The sequence below is a fragment of the Zalophus californianus genome, chromosome 9 (assembly GCF_009762305.2).
Source record: "Zalophus californianus isolate mZalCal1 chromosome 9, mZalCal1.pri.v2, whole genome shotgun sequence".
Lineage (NCBI taxonomy): Eukaryota > Metazoa > Chordata > Mammalia > Carnivora > Otariidae > Zalophus > Zalophus californianus.
The window spans coordinates 84,836,473-84,854,102 of record NC_045603.1 but is presented as its reverse complement, the minus strand read 5'-3'; the positions used below and the strand labels follow the sequence as shown (position 1 = coordinate 84,854,102).

The 17,630-nt window shown below is 36.9% G+C and overlaps 1 protein-coding gene and 1 long non-coding RNA gene across 3 annotated transcripts in view; one reads left to right on the top strand and one right to left on the bottom strand.

The window, feature by feature from the left end:
- The first annotated feature begins 1,316 nt into the window (after window positions 1-1,316).
- Window positions 1,317-16,445, top strand: LOC118357323. 2 transcript variants are annotated; one of them, XR_004820278.1, is made up of 6 exons: window positions 1,317-1,436; window positions 4,476-4,596; window positions 9,627-10,869; window positions 11,820-12,133; window positions 12,703-15,551; window positions 16,310-16,445. It is a non-coding gene; the product is annotated as an uncharacterized LOC118357323 (long non-coding RNA). The 2 variants fall into 2 exon arrangements; XR_004820277.1 differs by having other exon boundaries at window positions 11,820-15,551.
- RECQL (RecQ like helicase) overlaps window positions 15,547-17,630 on the bottom strand; it is a 55,006-nt gene continuing 52,922 nt past the window's right edge. The window contains exon 15 of the mRNA XM_027595465.2: window positions 15,547-17,450. Within this exon, the coding sequence (XP_027451266.1) occupies window positions 17,307-17,450 (144 nt within the window). The 3' untranslated portion in view covers window positions 15,547-17,306. The remainder of the gene's footprint in view (window positions 17,451-17,630) is intronic.

Genomic DNA, 17,630 nt, shown 5'->3' with positions numbered 1-17,630 from the left:
GCCAGAATTAGAACTTTGGAAAACTCATTTCCTCACTGTGAGCCTCGTGGTACTTAAAGACATTTCTAATGAGATTGTTGGTGATAATAATGTCATTTGTTGGTATTTTAGTGATATAAAATGTGTTAACATTGGGCAGATCTCCATAACTTAGGGAACCCCTGTTGTTGAGATGACGAATGTGATGTTACAAGATCCATTCAAAGTGCAGGATAGACCAGTGGATTTCACAAGAACAGATGATGAAAAATTCTTTGATATGGTTTCAAATTCTCCATTGCAACTAATCTTTAAGAAATCACGCTTGTTGAGTTTTAGTGTAACATCAAAGAATATACAGTTCTCTGAAAAGGCTGCATATACGTCAACCAGATTAACATATTGCAACAGTTGGAATGGAGAAGCAGATCTTCTGTTAAGACCAGACATTAAAGATATTTGCAAAAATGTGAAACAGTGCCATTCTCCTCACTTAATTTCTTTTGTTTTGGAAAAAAATGTTATTTTTTATTAAAAGGGTATTATATCTGTTTAATATGTATTGGATTTATTATACTTCTAATTAAATTAAATATTTTACATTTTTCTCAGTTTTCATACCTGATGTAGCAGATATTACTGGGTTTAACTCACACAGACAAAAGTTCTTTGGAGTCCCCAGTCATCTGTTAAGTGTGTAAAGTGGTTTTGAGACTAAAGGTTTGAGAACCGCCTGGGCCATGTAGTAGGATTTCCCAGTAGTATTTAGGGGGCAGCTGAGGTCAAATGCCAGTCTTCAAGGTGGGGTCCTTCCACAGCAGATTGGGTATAGGACTGGAAGAAGCAGGCAGTTCAGTCTGTGGTTGGGGATTTTCAGGGTAATTAATGGTTAAAAATAAGAAAGTAAGGAAATAAAAGTTTGGGCAGAACATGAAATGATCTACAATGGAGTCATGGCTATACAGGAAGAGAAATGAGTCCAAGAGGATGCTGATGGGTAGATCATGGTAAGTGGACAGAGAAAACTGTAAGGATAAGGAAATCAACAAGCTGTGGTAAAAGTATGCAGAAGTGGGTAGAGTCAGCCCTCATTTTCCAGGCTAGGAGACTAAGGTGCAGTGACCGGGCTGACTTGCCTGAGTGGTAGGACTAATATTTGAGTTCAAGTCTTAAAATGTGGAGTTAGCCCTCTTTATGCTGTACATAGTACACTTGGCTGACTTCATTTTATGAATATGAAGTAAGTAGTGTATAAAAACAAATGAAAATATTTTTAGTATTTAAACTTCTTGAAATATTTTTTAAACATACATTTTTACCTTTATGATCTAATACAGGTTTCTAAAGTATTGGAGGAGTTTGATGTTGAAGAGCAACCGAAAACCATGTTAGAAAATCGCTTTCCCAACATTAAGATTATAGAATCCGGAGTAAAGCAACTAAAGAGTAAAGAACACGTAAGAGGATTTCTTTCTTAATGATGCCCACTGTTCAATCTCAGTGAGCTTTTGCCTGCTTTCTTTTGACCCTGTCTGTACTGCTAACACCACTAAGGTCCCTAGCATATAAAGTTTAGTGACACTGATTTGTATTATTACTGGGAAAATTTATACTTACTGTGGGTTTATTGCAATTATACAATTAGTTGATTTAACATTTTAGGTTTCACATTTCACGTGAGCATTAACATTTATATAGTGCCTGCTGTGTTCTGGGCACCACGGTAAGTGCTGGGAGACAACAGGAATAACAGTGAACCTGCCCTGGGCATGCCCAGTGTCGTAGCGAATATACACATGCACACGTATAACTATAGGGACGTGAAAAGCACAGTCACTGAACTCTTTGATATCAAAGACTTGGTGATAATAATGAAATAATCTCTGATATTAGAGACTTGCGAGGACTTCACAGAGGGAGTAATATTTGAATAGGGTTTAAAAGGTGGGTGAATTAAGAGTTTTTAATTAGGGGCATTGTAGGAAAAGGAGGTGGCTTATTCAAAGGCCCATAGGAAAGGAAAGGGGCACATGGAAGAGTGACACTGTCAGAGGGACTGCAGTGGGGACAAGGAAAGGAGATTGGCAGACGAGGCCAAAGAAATAAGATTGTGAAGAGCTGTTTATATCAAGCCAAGACATTTATTTTGTAATCAATGGAGAAATGAAGAGATTTTAGGGGGAGGCAGGGTGATACCATGGATACTCTTTTAGGAAGGTAGATCTGACAGCAGTGTTGAGGATGAAGTGGCGGGGAGTGAGGGGCTGGTGGCCAGCAACCAAATCAGAAGGTGGTTGCAATCATCCAGAATGGTAGAAGGCCTGAACTAAGACGGGGACAGTGTAGTGGAAAGGACGGCCCAGATATGAGTGAGATTTCTACCGTAAACTCAGCAGGACCCAGTAACCCACTGGACACGGGACTGAATAAGGCGGGCTCAGAAAAGGGTGTTGTCAGATGATAACAATATCCTCAGATGAGCTTCAGGCAAGATGGGAAGTGGAGTTTGCCGTTGTTTCCCTAGAGCAGCTCTCATTTGTGAGTTCTCCCTTAGGGAGAAAACACACTTATAATACATTCAGAACACAAATAATTTGACAGGAAAAAATAAGTAAGTACTGAATTTTATGGGGAAAAAATCTGAATCCTAAAACCAGGATAAATTTCTAATATTTATAGTAGTACATGTTCTATATCACATCCATGTCAGTTAATTTGCAAATAGAAGTGTGCTCAAATGTATATTAATAGATTGTGAGGGAATTTATATTTGGGCGTTGAATAAATCAGTGCCACCCATTACCATGTTGAAGTGTCCTAAGTGAGATGTTTGTATTATCTGTCCTTTATATTCTTTAATGAATTAGAGATTGTGTGTTTTATCTTCATGTCTACTTCCAAAAACGTAACAGTAGCCAATGAAGAGTTCTTGTATGTGTTTTTACAGTAGCTAAATGCAAATTATTTTTTAGATTTGGTCAGGGTCTATAACTACTGTTTGCCAGATAAAATTCTAACCGTATTATCTGCAGGAAGACTCGTGTAGAATTTCTGTGTGCATTATACCGTGTGGAATTATTGGCTTTATGTTTTTCTTAAGCACCTGAAGAGTTACAACGGGTAACAGATGTCTCAGTGGATATCAAGTGCTACAGTTATGATTTGCCATGTTTTATAAATCAAACACATGGCACAGTGTTAAGCTCTAAACCACTCTGACAAAGTCTGGCATCTCTCAGTCATATGTACTTATTATAGATACATGCTTTCTAAAGGCTACTACTTAGATGTAGGTTTTCATTCGATATTAAGGAACAAAAATAGTGGATCTCAAATATGTATTTTTAGACTCAATGATGTCATTAAAAATTAAATAACTTAAAAACCAGTACCTGCTAGGATTTAAGGTTAACACATTTTTCATATGAAAATATATGAAGTATATATGAAAATATCCACAAAGAGCATGTTTGCTGGTGAAGTGATTGTTGTTTGTACTTAAGAATATAAATGCTGTTTTTTAGCACTTCTAATGTTTTTAGATAATGTACCCTTTCCTGCCACACTGTACCCGCCCTGTACCCATACCAGCCGTTAAGGTCTGATACCATTAGTGTTACTGGAGTGGTTGGGGGTGGGAGGGATGGGGTGGCTGGGTGATAGACATTGGGGAGGGTATGTGCTACGGTGAGCGCGGTGAATTGTGCAAGACTGTTGAATCACAGATCTGTACTTCTGAAACAAATAACGCAACATATTTTAAGAAAAAATAAAAAGAAGAAGATAACAGGAGAGGAAGAATGAAGGGGAGTAAGTCAGAGAAGGAGACGAACAATGAGAGATGATGGACTCTGAAAAACAAACTGAGGGTTCTAGAGGGGAGGAGCGTAGGGGGATGGGTTAGCCTGGTGATGGGTATTAAAGAGGGCACATTCTGCATGGAGCACTGGGTGTTATGCACAAACAATGAATCATGGAACACTACATCAAAAACTAATGATGTAATATATGGTGATTAACATAACAATAAAAAATTTAAAAAAAAAGAATTACTAGATCTTCCTACAGTAACTTCCACTGAGATCAGAAATATTAAGGCCTGCCCCAGGTATAATATCAGAATGCTCACTTTTAAAATTTCTGAATGTTTAGTTTTTAACCTGAGGTCAACATACCTCCTTGAATATCATGAGATTCCTTATGTTTTATGCAAAATCTGATATGAATGTACCTTTTTTCCCAGGGGAGAAAGACTACTTTTTGCCAGATTCCCAGAATGGTTCATGGCCCTGAACTGATGGTGAATGACTGGACTGAATGAATGCATTCTCATGTTTACTTTGATTTGCAGTTGCTCTAACAAATTATTGAGTGCCACCAAGAGGCAACCTTAATGTATTTTTTGCTTTCCTCATACTGAGTTTTTTATTTAAAGTGAAATTGTACCCATGGATGAATATGTTTCTCCTCTCCCCTTCCTTGCTCTGTTTTTACAGTGCATTTTAACAGGAGATGGCAGTCAGCATGTGTATAAGAAACTCTGTGTGCTGGAGCTAAACCAAAGTTGATATGTGAAGGAAATCCTTACGTATTAGGAATCCGTGATACAGTGTTCAGGTAACATTTTGAGGTTGGTTCATGGGAAAGGAACATGCATATTTCTTAGGCTTTTCTATATTTGAATCAAAGTATTCCATTTACAGTGTTAATTCCTAAATTATAGAAGAGGTTTGTTTTATGATCCATAAACCAGAAAGTATTTTTTCTTAAAGATTTTATTTATTTATTTGACAGAGAGAGAGACAGCGAGAGAGAGAACACAAGCAGGGGGAGTGGGAGAGGGAGAAGCGGGCGTCCCGCGGAGCAGTGAGCCCGACGCGGGGCTCAATCCCAGGACCCCTGGGATCATGACCTGAGCCGAAGGCAGACACTTAACCCACTGAGCCACCCAGGTGCCCCAAACCAGAAAGTATTTATAACGTTATTGCTAATTTCAGTTTGGCTTTAGTTGATAATTTTTGTTTTTTTTTTTAGTTCATGCTGATCTGTTTTTTCCATTGTGCATATATCCCAGATACAACAATTAAGCTGAAGGTTATAACTTATACACACATTCATTACTTTAATTTGGGAAATGTGATTTGCAATCTAAATAATGTAATGATCTTTTTCCAAAAAGGTAAAACATATCCCAAACTTACTGAACTTACCCCTTAGCAAAAAAAAATTTATATTCAGAAGATCTTTGTGGTACAGAATCATGACAGAATCCCAGAACTGAAAAATTCATTTGGTTTATTGTGCTCAGGAACTATAGTAAACTGTCTTAATAAGGTGAAACTCCGTGGAACCTTCTACAACTTCTGGTAATGGATTTCAGGGCTTTGGGGTTCAGTGACCGTTCTTGCCAAGAAACTCTTCCTGGTTTCTGATCATAATATTGTCTTACCTCAAGCTCACTGTTGTAGTTCTGTCTCATAGGGTCATAATTTTACATTTATTAATAATATTTTATATTCTTGAAAATTGATGTTTTCTTTTAGCCTGTTCTTAATAGGAATGTAGAGAAAACTAGAAAAACTTAATTATAAATTATAATTTAATTATAATTGTAAACATTTCACGTTCCTATTATCAAAGACTGAGTTCATAACTGTGTTCCAGCTAGGCCCTCTACATACATGAGCTAACTACTTATGATAATCCTGTGTGACAGTATTACTCCCATTTTACAAATAGGAAACTCTGATGGAGAAATTAATTTTTTACCTATACTAAAGTAGTTATTAAGTCTATCAGAAGTACAATTTATTTTTATTTTTTAAAGATTTTATTTATTTATTTGACAGAGAGACATAGAAAGGGAATACAAGCAGGGGGAGCGGGAGAGGGAGAAGCAGGCCTCCCGCCGAGCAGGGAGCCCAATACGGGGTTCAATCCCAGGACCCTGGGATCATGACCTGAGCTGAAGGCAGATGCTTAACAACTGAGCCACCCAGGCGCCCCCAGAGGTACAATTTAAACTCATGCCATTGGGGCACCTGAGTGGTTCAGTTGTTAACCGTCTGCCTTCGGCTCAGGTCATGATTCCAGGGTCCTGGGATCGAGCCCCTGAGCCTGCTTCTCCCTCTCCCGCTCTGCCTGCTTGTGTTCCCTCTCTCACTGTCTCTGTCAAGTGGATAAATAAAATCTTTAAAAATATAAAATAAAAATTCATGCCATTTATCTCCATGTCCAGTGTTTTTAACATCTTTCTTAAATTACTGTCCTCAGTGAAGGACAAACTAAAATTAACTATTTTTTTCTTGTAGCATTTTAAACAAGTCAATTTCAGTCATTTTTTATTATTACAATAAAGTTTTGGGTGAATTTAATAGAAATTTAGTAGAAATAGAATTTAATAGAACTTGACACAGTAGGAAGAGGAATTTGGCTATTCAGATGTCATCCTGAAGTAGTGGAACTATTCTGTACTTTTGAAAGTGCCACAAAAATGACCATGGCTGGGACGCCTGGGTGGCTTAGTTGTTAAGAGTCTGCCTTCAGCTCAGGTCATGATCCCAGAATCTTGGGATCGAGTCCTGCATTGGGCTTCCTGCTCAGCAGGAAACCTGCTTCTCCCTCTGCCCCCCTCATGCTCGCACATGCTCTCTCATACAAATAAATAAATAAAATCTTAAAAAAAAAAAAATGACCAGGGCTTCCCTAAGCTCATTATGATCTTTTTTAGGGGGCAGAGGAGGAAGGTGGTAAAGGCATCAATTAGTTGTCTTATAATGGTAAGACAGAACATTTTTTTCTGATAAATGTTAAGACTATTGTGCCTGCTCCTAACAGCTTTATTTACATTATCTTAATGCTTACAGAGGCCTAATGAGATAGAGTCACTTCTTGTTTCCATTTATAGTTGAAGAACCGGAGGCACAGAGGGGTTAAGCAACTTGCCCAAGTTACTAACTGGGGGCAGTTACTAACTTCTAGGACCAAGGACTCTTAACCACCAAGCTGTTGTGCTGCTCTTTCATGCAAGTTTTGAGTGTTGAGTGACTCCAGGGAAAGTGTCAACTGAAGGACTAGACGAAAAGGAATAACCCTGTATGTAGGATACCGATCAGTGTCCTGTTAATAAATTGATTTGATCAAGGAGTTAGGAATGTGTTGAACTAGAGGTCTTGCTGCTTGTTGGAATTCTGAACTACTCTAAATGTGATGACCTAAAAAGCAAGGAAAATCAGCAGAGGCATTGCTATGAAGACAGCTTGGGTGAAACAGCATTTGTAATATTGGGAGGGTACCTCCTGGCAGAGTGGGAAAGAGATTTAGTTACTTTGTAAATCAGATAAAATTCCTACATTTTAAGAATATTATCACTGAAGCCTCTTGCTTCAAGTTTTGCCCTCTATTTACAGAACACTGTCTCCTTCTCTTTTTAATACCGGACTTTCAGAGACAGCTTACTAAAGCTAAAAGAATAATGATCATAGGGAGTGTCGGTGGCATTGCACTTGAACTGGTGTTAAGTGTATATTTTTAGATACTATTTAAACACTGCTGTATGATTCATGTGATTATTGGCAGACTAGAAACATCTTGGTATTCTGAAATTCAAAGATAAATGTAATTGTTTTTCATATATTTTCAAGGAAAATGTCCACTTTATATTTTTAGCTTTCATGGAATTCATAGTTGCAGAAATGTCATTGCCAAACATGAGTTTAGGGAATATTTTCTGTCTCAAGGGGTCACACACAGGTGACTGGAGAGATGTGACCCATAGAGGTGTTTGATAAGCATGTACTATTTTGAAAAACATTTTTCATAATTTAGGGACTTCTAAATCTCTAAAGTGCACACTTTTAGAGATTTCTAGTCACAGCCCCCACCACTTTTGATTGTTTATACCCATCCTGCTTCACTCATTTATATGGTTACCTGTCTAGCCCATGACTCCCTATTTCAAGATCTGTGGTACTCCCAGCTCCTGGTTTTTTTGGAAGTTGAAACTTTAGTTCTTTGATGCAGGAGCAGCTGAATTCTTGACTTCATAGCTCATTGCTGAAAAATCAGGGGCTAGAATTGCACATAAAAGAACCACATATACAACCGAAGATATAGAATCTGGTTCATTAATTCACAGATGAAACTGTTTAGTTTTAAGCCATATAGAAAAGGCTGTACGAACATTGAGTGAAATATAGTTGGGGGAGATAGGAATATAGATAATATTTATTTCTATATTCTACATGACAGATTATCTAGGATTTTTTTTCATGAAAAATATGTATGAGTAAAACTGGAAATGTAGTGAATTAAATGAACCAGCCATCTGCACCTTTGCAAATATGCTGCAGTTGGACAGCACCTAAGGTAATTTTACAAAAAATGCAAGTGAGTTATAAAAGACATACAAACCTCAGTTTTTTTATTTTAAAAGAGCTTTTTGTTTGTTTTTAACTTTCGGCTTATAAAATTCAAGAAGAATTTTTTAACTTTTGAGGATGCTAAAAATTGACAAAATTTTAAAAATTGATGGCTAATTTTTTTATTGAATTATAACTGACATACATTATATTAGTTTTAGGTGTACAACAATAGTGATTGTTCATACTTCTTACCCACCTCCCCTCTGGCAACCACCAGTTCTCTGAATTTAAGAATCTGGTTTTTTGTTTGTCTCTTTTTTATTTTGTTTCTTAAATTCCACATATGAGTGAAATCATAGGGTACTTGGCTTTCCCTGATTTAAATTTCACATAGCATAATACTCTCTAGGTCCATCCATATTGTTGCAAAATGGCTGAATAGTACACACACACACCATACACATATATACCACATCTTTATTCACCTATGGATGGACACTTGGATTGCTTCCATATCTTGCCTGTTACAAATAATGCTACAGTTAACATAGGGGTGCATATATCTTTTTGAACTAGTGTTTTTTTTTCTTTGGGTAAATACTCATGAGTGGAGTTATTGGTCATATGGTAATTCTAGTAATTTTTTGAGGAATCTCCGTACTGTTTTTCACAGTGGCTGTACCAATTTGTATTCTCAGCAACAGTGCACAAGGGGTCTTGTTTCTCCACACTCTCACCAACACTTGTTATTTCTTGTCTTTTTGATTCTAGACATTCCAACAGGTGTAAGGTGATACCTCATTGTGGATTTGATTTGCATTTCTCTGATGATTAGTGTTGTTGAGCATCTTTTCATGTGTCTGTTACCATCTGTATGTCTTTGGGAAAATGTCTGTCAGGTCCTCTGCCCATTTTTATTTTGGTTTTTTTGTTTTTTGTTTTTTTGTGTTTTTTTTTTTTTTTGGTTACTGAGTTGTAGGAGTACTTCCTATGTTTTGGATATCAACCCTTTATCTGACAGATTGTACCTTTCACATTAACCATGTATTTAACATGCAAAAACACATTATATATACAATAAACACCTGATTGAAAGATCCACTTTATAACTGTTTATCACGAAATATTAAAATAATAAAGTGATCAAAAGACATAACTTAGTTTAGTCATGCTGTATAAACATGAGAATCATAACATTGCCTAAAAACTTGAAAACAAAAAGCATGCTTCTCTGTCTGGCAGTTTTTAGATCATTTGAAATTTGAATTGAGTTTATCTTTTCAGGAAGGAAAAAGGAAACACAGACCAAAGCTGGTGCTGGTAATATGGGCAGTGCCTTGGGACCTGATTGGCATGAAGGCTTGAATCTTAAAGGTACAAGAGGTATGTGTTCATATACTAATTAAACCTAAGATGCAATTTTAAATTCTTGAACCATTCATTAAAGACTGATTACAAGTAAGTCAAACAACTGCTAGGTCATTTTACTTAAAATCCAAAGTGCTAGGACAGACAGGACCAATGGCATGTGGCCCAGTTCCTTACCAGGTAAGTATGTCATTCATCTAAAACTGACTCATGCCCTTCTTTTTAGTTCCCCAGGCAGAGAGATTTCCAGGCTTGGACTACAAGTGAATATAACTGTCCTATATTAAATTAATCTTTTCTCAAAGGTCACTTCACATGCATTACAACATTTCAAAGTTTATTAGATGAATTCTAAATAAAATATGTATTTAACACCCTAATTGGATAAGCAGATGACTTGCTTTTACTCATTTTATTTATTAGATACATTATATTTAAATAGTAAAAGGCTGTGATATTTAAGTACTGTAAGAAGCATACGTGGAGTCCTTATTACTGTGTATGATTTCTTTTCAGCCTTGGGTAGTTTGGAGGGGAGCTGGCTTCATGGCATATCTAATTTTTGTGATAGAATTATACAGAATCATTTTTTCCTGCATCTTCAGATCCAAAGATTAATAGTATTTTTAACCTGAGAACTTCAGCAGTTTGGTTCAGTAAACATTATCTCCTATGTACTTGGCACTTTCCTAAGGTTCTGGATATAACAGTAAGTCGGCACAGAGTGCCCTCAAGAGGCTTTTATAGTCTCTAGCAGTTGTAATTTTTAAAGACTATATTTGAAACTATCAATGAAGCTTATACTAAAAAGTATACCCTTGGTATTACCTGCCAATGCAACTACTTGTTCTCTTAAGTTCTGAGTGGATTTCCCTCCCTTCATGCACAAAAATCGTGAAAGGCTTGTTTTGGGGCATCCAGTGTGTTTCCATTTATATTGTTAAGAATTATTTTTCTGTATGTTTCTACAAGTGTATTGTAATTTTGGGGGGGATGTGTTATGGTGATCAGCATTGCTTTTAGTTTTCTTGTAAGATTCACATCGAAACTGTATGTGAAGTAAAGAAAATCTACCTTCAGGAAGAATTTAGAATTTCTAAGGAAAAGTCTTTGCCTTTTCCCAGAGACCACTATAATCACTCAGTCACAACTGATAAAGGTAAGTAATAAAATAAGAAAAAATACAATAACCACTAATTCAAGAGGAAGAAAACTTAGTCTTCCTATATTAAAAAACTTAAGATTTCCATATGAAATTTAAACATAAAAAGTAAAAATGAAACCATTACTTAATAAGTCATTTCCTTTTCATTACTTAGTCTTCAAGTTTTCTAATAATTACACATGGGACTCACGGTGCTATGACCACCACAGCTCTGTGAGTCAATCACAGTATCTTGCAGATCAAAACAAATCTAAACCAGAAAAACCTTTATGCTCTCAGAAGTGAAGTGACTTCCCCCAAATCAATAATCTGTAAATTTGGGATTAAGAAACAGATCTAATCCCTATTCCACACTTTCTGTGAGAACTATCACCATTGGAAGAACTACACTCAGCCGAACTAGCATATGAGATATTCCACTGTGTATGAATTCTTTGAATTTTTCCATGGGAAAAGATAGTGTTAGAGTTTGAATATGAGTAGTAAGGGGAAAACATTGCAAAGTGAGTTATGTCGTTGGACTAAACTCTCAGTGGAGTATAATGTATTAGTATTTTTAAAAAATAATTTATAAAGTGATTATCAATTTAAATTTATTTTGTTAGAAGTTCTGTGTCTAAATTTGAAGGAAAAATGTTTAGAATGTCATAATTTGTAATACCCAAAGCAAGGAGATAATGTTAATTACATTGTAATTGTTTTAGCAGATGTGCCTTATAAAAATTAAGGTTTTTATGTTGAATTGGCCAACATATAGTACATCATTAGTTTTTGACGTAATGTTCAACGATTTATTAGTTGCATCTAACACCCAGTGCTTAGCCCATGTGCCCTCCTCAGTACCCATCACCTGGCTACCCCTTCCCCCCCACCCGCCTCCCTTCTGTAACCCTCAGTTTGTTTCCCAGAGTCTGTCATGGTTTCTTTTTTTTTTTTTTTTAAAGGAAATTCTACATCCAACCTGGGGCTAGAACTCAAAACGAGATCAAGAGTCGCATGCTCTATTAACTGAGAAGGCTAGGTACCCCTTAAGGAGTGTTGTTTTAAAGTCCTCTCCTGCCTTCTTTCTTTGTTCTAGGCATTATGACATAATTCTGTGGACAGCTGATGGTGATTACATTTGAGATTAAGGGGGGTTTTTTGTATTTGTTTTGTGGGGTGTTTTTAAGAGGTATTTATATGTGGAATTGACTAATGAAAAGAAAAACGGCTGCAGGAGTTAACACCAAATATAGAACCTTTTCTCTATGGCAACAATGTAAGGTGAAATTTTTTGTCCTGCTATGATGATTTTTAACTGTTCATTGTCTTAGTGTAAAACTGTAACTTAAGGAAGCTGAAAACAATTTAGTTTACAGTCATGTTTTGATTTACAGTATTTCGTATTGCCTAAAGTCCTTAAGCAGTAAACGTCCCAGCATCAGTGTCCTCATAAATGGGACATAATGCACAGTTCATTTGCCTAAAGGTTGATGAGACAGACACCTATGAAATCTTACAAATGATTCTTTTAGAGAAACTATATTTTCTTCCTTTTAGCATTTGAAGCTCAGAAAACTGAGGAATATTGTAATTACAAGTGGGGTAATCATATGGTTACTGAGTGTTTTTGATCTTAAAAGTCTACGAATGTTTTGGTTGGTCTGTCCTAGTAGGATTTTGATTCCCTGGAAATTCAGCTGAGTTGTCTAAACTTGGCAGCTGTTTTTTACTCGCTCACCGAAGATCAGCATACCAAGGTGTAAAAATGACTTGTTTACTTTAGATCAAAAAAAAAGACACCTTTCATTTTTCTTCCCATGTATGCTTATCAGGAATGTTGTTTAGTTTGATCTAGGAGAAGACGGAGGCCTGAAAGTGGATGCTCACATGCACACGTCTCTCTCTGATGTCTATGCTGCGGGTGACATCTGCACCGCATCCTGGAGGCCCAGCCCGGTGTGGCAGCAGGTAAGCCGGCATCCACCATCACACCTTGTATCAGATTCCATCTGACGGTACAGGAGTGAGTCACTACCAGCAAATCCAAATTTCTGGTTTTCCCACTTTGCTACTTTAAGTAGGAAGTTATCCTAGAGTTTTGGTGACATTTTAAAAAAAAGGATGTTCCCCTTTTGGTAAGTTATGATATAGTGGTGGAACACACTGGGAGCAGCACTGTCCAGTGGAACTTTCTGATGACAGAAACGTTCTGTATGTTTGCAGTGTCCAGTCAGGTAGTCACCAGCTACATGTCTCTGTTGGCACTTAAGATGTGCTGAATGTGACTGAGGAACTGAATTTTAATTTTACTTACATTTAAGTTTAAATAGCTCCCTGCATCTAGTGGCTACCAGACTGGACAGCACAGCTTTAGATGAATAAATAACATACCGAGGTGTAAACCGTATAGATGAATGATGGCCCCATGGGATCCTGATGACCCAGTTCTGTCTCTGTGGGAATTATGACCGAAAAAATTTCCTGAAGCAACCATTCTTCCTCAGCTACACGACTCTCTCCATCTGGATGTCCACATCCTCCTGCCCTCACGGTGCTGCCCGCCTCCTCACGGTGGAGCAGAAGTCCTTGAGGAAGATATTCAGACCGCGGCCGTAGGCGAGGTGGTCTTAGGAGGAGTAGAGACACAGGTAGATGTTACAGATAAAAGAACCAGGCAACACTCGGTGAAAGACCAGCTCCACAGGTAGAGATTTTCCTCCTGCAGATTAACTGTGGAATATGAAGTAGCGGAAGGGCCAGATGCATTCTAAGAGGCACCTTCAATACTTTTGTTTTTACAGAGATAACAGTTATAGGAAGAGTGCTTTCGGCCTCTTTCTAAAGTGCTAGCTTGTTTTCAGTTTTCCGCCTCAGTCATTCTCTGTCACTCCTGTGGCCTGTCATCAACCCTCAATTAGGAATTGGGAGTTTGTGGGGTTTTTAACATTTTAAACCTTATAGAGTAAATTATATCTTTAATAGGTGTCATACTCTGCTACAGGCAATATCCAAAAATAAACAGCTGTCTCTTGTTTTGAGTGAATCTAATAGACCTTGTGTCTTCATTTGTAGGAGCAATAAGTAAGTACACTAATTAATTAGTTTTCCATGATCCAAGACCCAAACTGGAGGGACTCAGAGGCTGGTGTAATACTGCCGGCCGGCTGCCTCCTTTAGCCATTCTCGAGTGTTGTGCTCAGTTTGCTCTGCTCCCTTCCCACAGCCCCTCTTTCACTTCATCAAACCAATCCTGTTAATACACAGGAGACGGAATTTCAAAAAAAAAAAAAAATTATCAGGGTACCTGGGTGGCTAAGTTGGTTAAGCATGTGACGCTTGTTTCACAGCTCAGGTCATGATCTCGGGGTCGGGGATCTGGCCCCATGTCGGGCTCTGCACTGGGCATTGAACCTGCTTAGGATTCTCTCCCTCTGTCCCTCCCTGCTTGCACTCTTTCTTTCTCTCTCTCTGTCTCTCAAAAAATATATACATATCACTTCTACCAAAAATGCTTGAAAATCACAGCCATGATTGTGGTGGTATTTTTGCACACAAAAGGACATTCGTTACACACAGGGGTATAAGGTACACACAGGGGTGTAGGTTAGCTTATTTAATTCTCTCAGTAGCCATGGAATAGATGGTGTACATTTATGTTTCAGGTAAAGAAATCAAGTCTCAAATAAAAAGTTAAATATGTACAAGAGTTGGTATTTAAATCTCTTGGCTCCCAAGGTAAGTGTTTTATCAGGGATTCCCAAAACTTTGTAGAAATACAATAAAAATACAGTAGAGGAGAAATTAGCAGTGTTGTAAGGAAAGAATTTAAAACGAATTTCCAGGGGCACCTGGGTGGCTCAGTCAGTTAAACATCTGCCTTCGGCTCAGGTCATGATCCCAGGGTCCTGGGATCGAGCTCTACGTCGGGCTACCTGGTCAGCAGGGAGGCTGCTTCTCCCTCTGCCTGCCTCTCCCCCTGCTTGAGCTCGCTCTCTCTTTCTCTCTCAAATAAAAATGAGTTCCCAGCATTGGTTGCTGAAATCAGATAAGATTTTCTTAGGCTGGACATCACCTATTATATCGATCTGCCTGACCATTGAGGTTTAACTGCATGGGAGGCCTTAACTATCTAGCACAAAAAACTAAGGATTAGGAAAAGGAATGAATTTTTCAATGATAATTTGTCATCGCTACTTATGCTGATAATGAACTCACTCTGAAAGAAGAGACTAGTTAATAAGTAGTATTCTTACCTTAGTGTAGCCTGAAATATTTTAATTATTTTTAATGGAGAGCTTATTGAAACATACAGAGTTGGTATCATCCTTTCATTTTAAAGGCAATAATTTGGATAAAATTATCAGATACCAAAATCAGTCTGGTTGGTGTGGACTGGTGACTGCTTATCTATGCCAGAGACAATCCAGCTAGTCCTCTAGCTCGCTAGATCTAGCAAGTCTCAAGGACTGTCAACATTGAACCCCTTCAAGGAATTTTGTAAGGCATCTTTAAATTACAACAATGAAAATTTTTCTGATAACATTTTTTTCTTTCAGGTGAGGCTGTGGACGCAGGCTAGACAGATGGGATGGTATGCAGCGAAGTGCATTGGCTGCAGCTAGTTTAGGAGAATCTATTGACATGGGCTTTAGCTTTGAAATTTTTGCTCCAGGAACAAAAGTTTTAAACTATAGGTAAGATTCTAGATAAGCAGATTAGTGACTTTTTCTGCTTGTTAGTCTTGTAACTAATTATCGGGTTTTCTCATTGAATAAGAATTTACATGGTTTTCATCATTTTAGAAAAAATCACCAATTTCCTAGTTCTTGCAAATCAAACCTGGTATTATTGCTGGTCTTAATTACTAATCATTACCTACCTTCTTGCTATACTATTTTATAGTTAAGGGGGGAAAAAGTCTCTTTCAGATTTGTTCCCTGTTGATACATTTCTGCATTTATTTGAGATTCATTCTTGTTTTGTGAGGGGAACTAATAGCTATCATACTCAAGAATGAACCAGGTGCTTTGCCTTGCATATTATTTACTCCTCTTTACATTACTCTGAGCCAAGTCTTTTCTTTAGTTTTACTGATGAGGAGGAACACACATTACATAAAGTTTAAGGAGATTAATTTGCTCATGAAAAATCTAACTCAGTTCCTTATTAAATCTTTAAGTCATGACTCTAGGCTAATATAGTCCAGATCCTACATATTTAATTCACTACTTTTAATGATCATAAGAGATTGTGTGGTAGTATCATCTGTACAATAAATGCAATGTCATTAAAATGTTTTCTTTGTGACCCACCTCTCCACTGACACTTCTAGCTGTAAAATTTTGTGAATAGATTTTTGTGCTGGCCATCCTAGGATAAACACAGTGTAACTGCATATCATGTTTCCTTTTTGGTACTCACTATAGAATACTTTTATCATCTCTGTATACAGGTCGTAATGCTGGGAAAATAAAACGCACAGGGCTTAGGTTCAGATCATGAATTAATGCTGAGATGTACCAAAGGACAAGAATACGTCAAAGTTGTCATGCAGAATGGGCGAATAATGGGAGCTGTCTTAATTGGTGAAACTGATTTAGAAGAAACATTTGAAAACTTAATTTTAAATCAGACGGATCTTTCATATGGAGAAGATGTGCTAGATCCAAATACTGATTTAGAAGATTATGTAGTTCTTAAAATGCCTTTTTTAAAATGAAGTTCCAAACAACACATGAAAGTCACAATAAGGTAAATGCACTGATTTAATGAAATTAAGAATACAGAAGTGATAATGATTTCAGTGGGAAAGTATTAAAATATAAATAAAATTGCAAAGATCAACTAATATAGTTACTTTTTTCCAACAGAAAACTGACCACTTATGTAAATGTAAGGATTTAAGTTAATCCTGATTTAGCCTTGGAGCAGATTTAGCTAGGCTGTTACCTACTTGGCCAACAACTTGGTCTGGTATGCCAGACTCATTCTTCGATTATGAAATATGAGAGGGTTATGGTTTCAAGAGGCTTATTGTTTTGTTTTACTTAGAGATATAGCAATAGCTTCCTTGCTAATATCATTAATATTGATACCTTATTCCTTTTACATTTGGATTCTACAGCTGTTATGAGCTGAAATCACTCCCTTTCTGTGATAAGCCTATGTAAAATACTCCGTATAACATTGCTATCAAAAGGTATGTGAAGGGATAAAGGATTTAAGATAGGTATGTGAACTCATTCTTAAATATTTTACATTAAAATTAATTTTCTCTTTCATACTGTAAATCATGTATAAGTCATGATCTCAAATTTTCAAGTCTTCAATACTTCAGAGGTAAGTTCCATATGTATAAAATATTAATAAAATTGTCTTATTTAAACTTTTAACTACAAAATAATGCTGTATACATGTATAAACTGTTTTCTTGGAAAATTTAGAAACACTCATGCATCATCAATTTTTCTTTTCTTAGTCCCTGTATTCTTAGATTGCTGAAGCATGTTTGCAGACTTCTGGAAGTTACCTGAATTTTTTTCTTCCCTTTTTTTATAAGCTCCTTCAGAATGACAAGTTTGAGATGATTCAATCTGCAAATAAAAACAAAGCAAACACTCTGGTCACAACTCAGCTGTTCCGTTTTCTTTTCAGATTAATAATCCCACTGGTCCTTCATATGAGCCCTACCCTGAAGGGATATGTTGTCAGAGACACAGTGGTACATAGCATATTTTTGTAGGCTTGAGAGTACTGAGTGTGTAAGAGTCATT